General features: G+C 41.9%; 1 protein-coding gene across 1 annotated transcript in view; it reads right to left on the reverse strand.

The window, feature by feature from the left end:
* The window catches only part of clmpb (CXADR like membrane protein b), a 73,338-nt gene extending 65,177 nt beyond the window's left edge, over positions 1 to 8,161 (reverse strand). Inside the window, exon 1 of the mRNA XM_035154161.2 lies at positions 7,758 to 8,161. Within this exon, the coding sequence (XP_035010052.1) occupies positions 7,758 to 7,812 (55 nt within the window). The 5' untranslated portion in view covers positions 7,813 to 8,161. The remainder of the gene's footprint in view (positions 1 to 7,757) is intronic.
* Positions 8,162 to 9,019: the final 858 nt, after the last annotated feature.

Consider the following 9,019-nt stretch of genomic DNA (forward strand, 5'->3'; position numbering starts at 1 on the left):
CACTGAAAATGTTAGCCAAGCACAAAACGCCTGACCGCCCAAGTGAGGTCCACTCGGCAGAGTAGAGCGAACGATTTCAAATCATCTTGACTTGGACAATCAGTGAGCTCACGGCCATGTTAACAGGACTCCAGGTGACAAGGCGACTACGTGAAGGCTTGGCCTCAACTGTAACACAGCCAATGTCACTACTGTGCTGCTCCCAGGGTGTAAATGTTTCATCAATAGTTTGCGTTTTCCTCCTTTGTGTCACTGATGTAAGCACTATGCTAAGCTGCTTGGAATTGAAAGACACCTCAGCAGAGAGGGATTTGGCTTTTTGAGCTGTTTATTTTTCCTGCAGAGCCGCGACGAGCAGCTGCACAGGAAACAGGGACATACCTGGTTTCAGAGACGGGGAACATAGATCAAAAGCATGTTCCGCTAAGAGAAGACAAGCATGCCAGCTTTATTCTGCACTGCCAGTTTTCAGTAAAGAAGAAAGCACTTGAGAGCGCCATAACCGGGCTGGGAGATGAGAGATGATAGTTTCTTCCCCCCCCCACCACCACCACCACCATCACCACCGATAAACAAATAACTTGAAGTGGTATTTTTGCAAGATGCAAGAATGTTGATTCCCTTTGCTTTTGTAGCAACAGCGCTGGTGTTGGTGATAGATGGAATCCCATTTACTGCAAATGTCAATAAGTGCATGGGATTAATATCGGGACAGACCTTCAGTAGGGGGAATCAATTCTATGCTCCACCTCACCAACAGCATCAGCGTTTCTCACACCGTTTTGTTCACTGTTTGATCTCCTTGCTGCTTACATAAAACAATCAAAGCCCTTCATTACAATATTTTTGCTCAGAAGGAGCACATCACCTCACATTTTCGAGGAAAACGGCTGGGATTGTGCTTGCTTCATTGACTTTCATGGCTATTCCTCCCTTTTGGAGGACATGGCCATGGCTGTGTCGATTACAGGGAGATTGAGGCCAATGGAACCGTTTAGAGTCACTACCCAAGGTGTTAAAGGACTTTTAGATTAAGAGTAGCTGATTTTAATATGCTAAATCTGCTGTCTTGGTTATTTCCTGCAACACCTTTTTCCTATTTGTATTATTGGATGCGTTTCACGAAACAAAACACATACAGTCAGACATACTCTTAAATGATAAGTATGGAAACAGAAGGAAACAAGCTAATCTCATGCAGTCCCAAGACAGTTACAAGAAGAAGAAAAACTTGCTTCGCCTACAAGGTCTATGGTCATATGTAATATCTGCTGGGCTGAGGGGTGGCAGTAGTAGAATCAGCTGGTGCACTTTAATAATTTGAATAATTAATACCTCCACCAAGGCCCAACAGTCTGATTCAATTAAATCAAGCTGCACACGTTCATATATCAGTCCTCTAAATGTGCTTGATTTTTCTCACCGACATCTTTGACTTAGTCCCTGAGAAATCAGTGAAAGTGTCCACACCAACATTTAGTGGGTTCTTCCCTAAACATCCCTCCAACATGTTTTATGGTAATCTGTCCTTTGGTTTTTGTGTAATGCTGCTAACAAACAAACAAAGGCTGTTGAAAACATAAACTTGGCAGAGGTAATAATTTTCGGGAAAATTCATACATGTATTTATTTTTGACATTGGTTTTAACCCAGTCTCCTCCACACAGTGAGGCATACAGCTTATTAATCAATCAGTAGTCAGCATCAATAGTTGCCCTGGAAACCAGGCCAATCAGCAAGCTCATATTTATTTGCTCTTACAGACCGGGTCCGTCCCTCCTCCCATTTAGACTGATTTCATCTCTCCCCGGACAAGTTGAGCCAATCACAACAATGTATCTAAAGGGAGGCGGGGTTCATATAATTACAGAGGAGGACTCCTGAAGTGTTTTCATTAACAACCAAGATGGCTGCCTCTGATGTGGAGAGGTCTGTTAAATCTGCTCTTGCAACAGTATGAAACAAACGGGCAGTGTATTTTCTCCAAAACAAGAACAAACAATGGCTCAGTGTTTGTTGATAACCTACGTCACATGTTTCCTTACTCTGATTGGCTGTAAGTGTATCCAATAGCATTCAGAGGCCTATGTCTGTGATATAGTGAAACATCATTTCTTGGAGATATTTGGAACAGCTCTCAAAAAATGGAAGTTCACTGTTGCGAAACTCTCTCATAAGAGTTTGTGTTTCGATGAATAAAACTGATCGAATGCTTCGCCTATAGTATAAAATAGCCTGCAGTTGTCATCTATATAAACGTTACTTCATCTGTTGAAAATGTTTGTGTCTGTAACTGTTTGCGCACTGTACAGAGCAGTGAAACCCACTGGTGTGCTGTAGTGTCATGTGTAGACTGCGCATGTGGCTCCAGTTAATGTGAATGTGAGCCTCTCCGGGAACATCTGTCAAAGATTAGCAGTAAAGTGAAATAGGCAGTTCCTGTTCATACGTTCCAAAATAATCTGGCAGTAATTTCCCCGGTGAAGGATGAAAAAAGGGGGAGGGTTTATAGGTCAGAAACACTACACAAACCCAGCTCTGTCTAGGCATGTGTCTTGTGTTTTACAAGATGCAAGTGACAAAAAGGCCCACGTAGAATTATGTGTGGATAGGTTGGAAATCATAGACAAAGACATTTTGATGAAATAAGAGATGAAGTCAGGAAAGGCCACATCCATTCCAACACTGTGACCTTTATTTTTACCTTGCAGCTCTTATGCAGCTATAAAAACATAGCCGACCTCCACCCTCTATACTATCAGGACTAAAAGCACTTACTTCACAAAGCAGGCACACTTTCACCTACAAACACTCTCATTTCAAACATGGCATCCAGCCTGCTGCGACACAAGAGAAAGACCCCTTCGACTAAAAGCACCACAATCAATGAAACATGAAGAACCCCTCAGGTACAGAAGATGGACGGCTTGTTATTCTGGGAAGCATGCTGTCATTCAAAGGCCATAGGCATCAGGAGGGTGAGGGAAAGTGCTTGGAAGGCAAATCAGTGTTTGTTAATGATATGGATCAATTGTTTTGAGGACGGCTGGACCTCTGTGCTCATCTATACCACTCCTCGGTCACCCTGGGTAGAGGTTTTGTATTCCAGACTGTTGTCTCCTTGCTGATCCTTTCAGATTTGCCACTTTTGCTTTGAGTAACAGAATCCTCTCTTGATGGAAATCTGTTTACACTTTGTTCTGCATGTCAAATAGCTGACACTGCAGGTGGAAGGGAAGTCGCTTCACTATCTGGAGCAATACACTTGCTATATTCCCTCTTCAGCTGCAGCTATACTGTACTGTGTCCTGCCGCTCGAATGCAGTATCTAGTTGATATTGATTCCTGAGTACATACTGTGTATGTGTTGTGATGCTTTACATCGCCCCTTTGCTCAGTCTGTGTGTGAGAATGTGCTGAGATGTCTGCATCACTTTCATCAAATGAACTTAAATGAATCGTACTTGCCAACTGAGGTAAGATTGAAAGTCATTTCAAAGTTCATGCTTCTCAAATGTGAGATGACGGTTGACTTCAGTGCGCTGCACAGTGCTCTGCACCTAAGTGACAAATGCTTCAAACATCCAGCAAATTCAGGTCCCACAAAAGCGAGATCTGCCAAATTCATCACATGCTCTCAAAAAAAAAATATTTTCAGGATGTGCATTGGGGGGGATGCCCTGTGATGACACTGAAGAATAATGCCAGTCAAAAGGAGATCAAAACAAAGCCTTAATATATGGTAACTAGACGTCAAATATCGGAATGTCTCTGGGTTTGTAGGGAATGTCAGAAGTCTGGTCCTGAGTGTGTGTGGGAGTGTGATTCAGGCGCAAACGCATCAAGATGTCACTTCATAACCTCTGGCTCAGGAGGCTCCTGTCATCTTCACATTTCAGAGATCCTCTGCCTTCCCCGGCAGACATGCTAAATATAGAATGGGGACAGAATTTCTGTTTGGAGCCACTGCTCGCTTCATCTCCATCCAACACTAGCATGTGTGCTTGCATGGGCACTGCCATCTCCTCACATAAAGCATGGATACACACATGCACAGACTCGTGCCCACTGTATTCCCATGATCACTCGCATGGCATTGTCTTGCACAATGATGCTCAAGCGCACATAAAAGACTCCACCAAATGCAGGCTGCAGCCTTTGGGCTCTCGCATAGAGAAGCCACTCATTCTTTCCAATTACATTCCTGTCAAGTGACTTACACTATGTTATTACTTCTTGGGCAGTCATTTTCAAATTCTCTCATTCAGAATCATTTAATCCTGGCACAAGGACAGATAGGCAATCCATCACTGGTCTCCTTCACCTGGCCCAATCTACCGCTGCACTGCGCTGCTACCCTGTTGCTTTATTCGACCTTGTTCCGTTTCTTATTTTGTATCGACAGAGTTACCGATGGGGGCTGTGAAAATCTCCGTAGCAATTAATTGTGCTACTTATCTGTAATATGAGTAGGGTTGCAAAATTCCGGGAATATTCAAAATTGGAAACTTTCCATGGGAATTAACGGGAATATACGGGAATTAATGGGAATAAACTAGAAACTGTGGGGTAATTTATACTAACTGTATTTACCTTGTCATATACAGACATAAATATAAACATTTTGTTTTGTCATAAGCAGACATGCATGCAAACATTTCTAATACAAATTTTAAAAATAACATTTTTGACTTAATCCATTTGTGAGTAGAACTCTACCGTCTCTATGTGGACCTCAGGATAGAACCCGGTCAGTGAATACTTATCAAAACCTGCAGGAACGATGGACTTAAACATGAAAATCTGACCTCAGCAGTTTCCTCTATGTGACAGTATGTTGGAGATGAGTATTGGTGGTTTCTGAATATATTTTTACTTTAGAGGAAATGGATGTAAAGTGCAAAGGGGAAGTAGTTATACACATAAACGTCAGTTAATGGGAAGTAGTTCACAGGTGTTAAATGTCTCCTGTGGCTCAGTGGAGGAGAAAGCGATGTTGATGATGTCATCGACCACGATCAACCATGATCTTGGTTGTTTTAAAAAATAAAAAATAAAACAATCCATTAATTCTGTCAATTTGGTTTACAATAGCTAGCTACATCCTTTTCAAAGAAACACAGCGTGTGCTGCATTCCATACATCTTTAAAATAGAGTTTTGAATGACGTTTTTATTGCTCAGCCTTTAATTTGCGGTAATTACTTTTATTTTTGATAAGTAGCCCAACTCGCGCTTTTTTGATGGACCCCAACAGCAGCGAGTAATCGAGGTGATGGTGTACTTTTGTGTGGACATACATACATCCTACTCTCACTGCTGTAAAAAGTGAACTTACTGTATAAAAATAAACTTGGTATTAAAATGAACATGGCTTCAGTGTAACAAGTAATCAATATGCTAGGTTCCAGCTGAGCTAGGCTTGCCTAGTCTTGTTTTCAACTACATTTAAGTTACCTGTTATAAGATAACATTTGCAAAAAAAGTGTCAAAATTTCCCAAATTCCCGAGCTTAACTTCCCATGGAAAGTTTCCGGAAATTGTCCGCCCCTTTGCAACCCTAAATATGAACAGTGGATATTACGTCTCCAGTAGATATTAAATTAAGGATATCTCATGACTTACGAGGCCAAAGCCAAATGAAAAGAAGGAAATGAGACCCTATTAATGACTATTGATTCTTTTATAATAAAACAGCCACTTCCTCTCTTTACTTGGCCTCGGTGTTGATCCTGAATTAATACGGGCTATAACTTTAGGAAAATGTCCTCCAGTCTGGCACAGCAGAGCAGCCTAGCCTGAAAAGCTACATATATTTCCTTGCTCTCTTTCAGCTGACTGGCGGATATTTCGTTCCCCGCATGAGAGATGCATGACCCAGGTTGCAGCTGTACTGGACGCTCAGCTGGATATCATTTTGCAGCTGCATGAATCGTTTTATACATTCATATCTTGTGACATGACAGGGGAAGAAGAAACTGCCTCACCATGGCAACAACAAGTCATTTAATACTCTTGGCACAGGCCGATGGTTATTTTAAGAAAAATATCTTTATATTTTATTTTAGTGAATAAATTGCTGTTGTGCCATTTCACAAGCAAAGATAGGAATTGACTGTTTTCATCGTAATTTCCTCAACATTATCAGTAATCCACAGATGTCTAACTAATCAGCCCCTTAAGCTTGAAGAAGACTGATGAACCAAAGTAAAAAAAATTCTTGCAGTGTCCAGTGCCGATTCAGCCCTTTAGTTAAACCAAGGATGATTGACCGTCACGACTAAGCACGTACTCAGGATCCACCGGCAGACCAATGTGACCCCTACCATAATGTATGCAGGTCCACAGCATGGGTCAATTTTTCCATCCTCTATACTGCTTATCTTATTCAGGGGTCACAGGGGACTGGAGCCTCTCGCAGAAAGCACTGGGCCAGGGGAAAGGTCACCACTATATGGAAGGAACTGAATAATGGGGAGCGGAGGATAACAAACTCTTTAAACGTTCACATGTGTACATCACAAGCCACATGGAGCATGAGCGGGTAACGTCCGTTGTCTAAACTAATCAAATGAAAAATTAAACACAACTGAACTGCCCGTGTCTAGATTTCTCCTCTGCACTGCGATACGGACAGCCAGCGGATTAGAGCACGACTTCTGGACTCGATCCAGTGGGGACGAGCTGCCAGGTCTTTGTTGCACTATCCCTCATATGTCCAACTCTTCACACGAAGCAGCCCCAACCACAGACACTTCAGAGTGTACACTCCCTTTTTGAAAAACTCCCTTTTACCCAGTTACACCCAACTAGAGGAATTTGAGATTTTTTTTTCACTGCAGATGAGGACACAGCGGTGGGGAGTGTGAAACCTCTTACTGGAAGTCGTTTTTACACACTGTCTCGCAGTACAGCAACTTCCAGTCAGTGTAGCCACAGAGGAATTAAACAAGCCTCCATATAACTTTGTACCTGGTACCTCCAGGCTCCACTAGTCACAGCAGTGGTTGTGTTAGTACTATTATTGCTGTATATAAAGATAAATAAAATGAGCTTTCTATCTATTTTTTATTCTTCATGGTCACATTTTGCAGCTCAATTTTAAACTGAAAATACACAAAAAAATCAGAACATTATATTCAGAGCCCTTTAAACTTGGCCAAACAACAAGAAAGGCGGATGGAAAACATCTGACCCTGCAGGAGAGTTTTCTACATACATGCTCTCCTCCAAATGATTAGCCTGTGCCAGAAAATTGCAAACATTTATCTGCAGCAGACCTGCCTATGCAGAACTGCTGTCATTCCATGCACATGTATGTATAGGTTGTGGATAAATGTGAAGAGCAGATTATAAGGGAGGGGTCAGATGAACTTTTATCCTCTTTCATTTTTTTCCCACCTTTGTTAAGAGCAAGTAGAGCAACCTATGGGTTGGACAGCAGCGTCAACTTGTGCCATTTCCATTTCTCAAATATATGTAAATAGCAATTCTTTTTTAGTGATAAAATGCCGAGTTAAATAAAGGAAAAATAAATATAGTCTGACATCATCAGAAATCTGGGCTGGAAACATCAGCCAGATGTGTTGTTGAGGACAATGAAATGAGTCCAAAAGAAAAATAAGGAATATAAATAGAATAGCCGCAGCAGTGTCCACATCCTCAGACACAGATGACAGACACAAATACGCTCCACTGCTTTTTAAAAAGAAGAATCCATTAACGAACCTTTGAAAGGGAATATGGGAAGTGACTTACCCAGAAACAAAGAGCGAAATATTGCAGACATCGCGGCTGGAAATCCCATACGCATCGGAGGTGGAAACAATGCGCTCAGACTGCCTTCAGACGCATTCGGCTGACCTCAAGTACGGGCGCATTAACGCAGCGGCACCGTCGGCGCAACGAGGAGCGAAATCACGCACAAATCAATCTTCTTCGTTGAGCGCACGAGTCCAAGGGCATCATATGTGTTGCACGCGCCCGACATGGTCTTAAGCCTCCCGGTGCGAAGAAGCGCGGCTCTCCCTCTCCGTCATGTTCGTCGCGGGCTTTGCCACTTGGCGTCAAATCAAAGTTCCCTCGGCTGTCTGGCTCTGGCGTGGGACGTGTTGTCTCCGGGTCCCTCCGTCTCCTGCACTCTGCAGCCTCTCCTCCTTTCCTCCTCCGCTGCACAAAATGCCAGAGAGGAGGAGGAGGAGGAGGCGGAGGAGGAGGAGGAGGGTGGATAGGTGGATGGTGAGGGGATGCTGAAGGATGGAGACCTCTAGAGTCTGAAGTTCTCTTGCACAGCCACAGCATCCTGTACAAAGAGCTGAGAGGTGGAAGATTATCTCCTTGGTACAAATGGAATTAAATATGTCTTCAAGGGAAATTTGCTCATAAAGAAACCATAGGAACATGTTTTAGGTTTTATTTTTTTCCCATAATTTCTTGGATGGTCAGGCTAACCATTTCACAAGAAGAAAAAATAGATATAATCGCATGTTTGGAGGGTGCGGGTCATCGTGGGAGGTGTAAGTTAGCGGATCTCTTTGATATACATGGAAATATGTCTCTGAGGGGAAATTATCTTCTGAAGAAATCATAACATTTTATATAGGGTTCACAGTGAGTACATTTTTGGGACTTAATGATACGTTTAAGTGTAATATTGCATTTTAAAATCTAATTCTAAAATTAATATTTTAGTATTAGGGTTGAAGCATCACTTTTTGAATCATGTCCAAAAACTATATTCTTCCAGGTTACAACAATTAGTGACTGAGTAAATTAATTGATAAATGAATTAATGATTAAGAAATTAAGAAATAAATTACATCACCTTCCTTATTCCACATGCAAATATTTGATCCTTTTCTGTGTCTTATGTCAAACCTGAATATCTTTGGAATATGGATGGTAGCACCAAAACAAGCAACGTGATGACATCACCTTGGGCTTCAGTCACAATAAGTGTAAAGTACTAATTCTTCACTATTTTCTGATGAGCACAGATATTATTTATGGATTAATGGATT

This window comes from Hippoglossus stenolepis, chromosome 4 (assembly GCF_022539355.2).
Source record: "Hippoglossus stenolepis isolate QCI-W04-F060 chromosome 4, HSTE1.2, whole genome shotgun sequence".
Lineage (NCBI taxonomy): Eukaryota > Metazoa > Chordata > Actinopteri > Pleuronectiformes > Pleuronectidae > Hippoglossus > Hippoglossus stenolepis.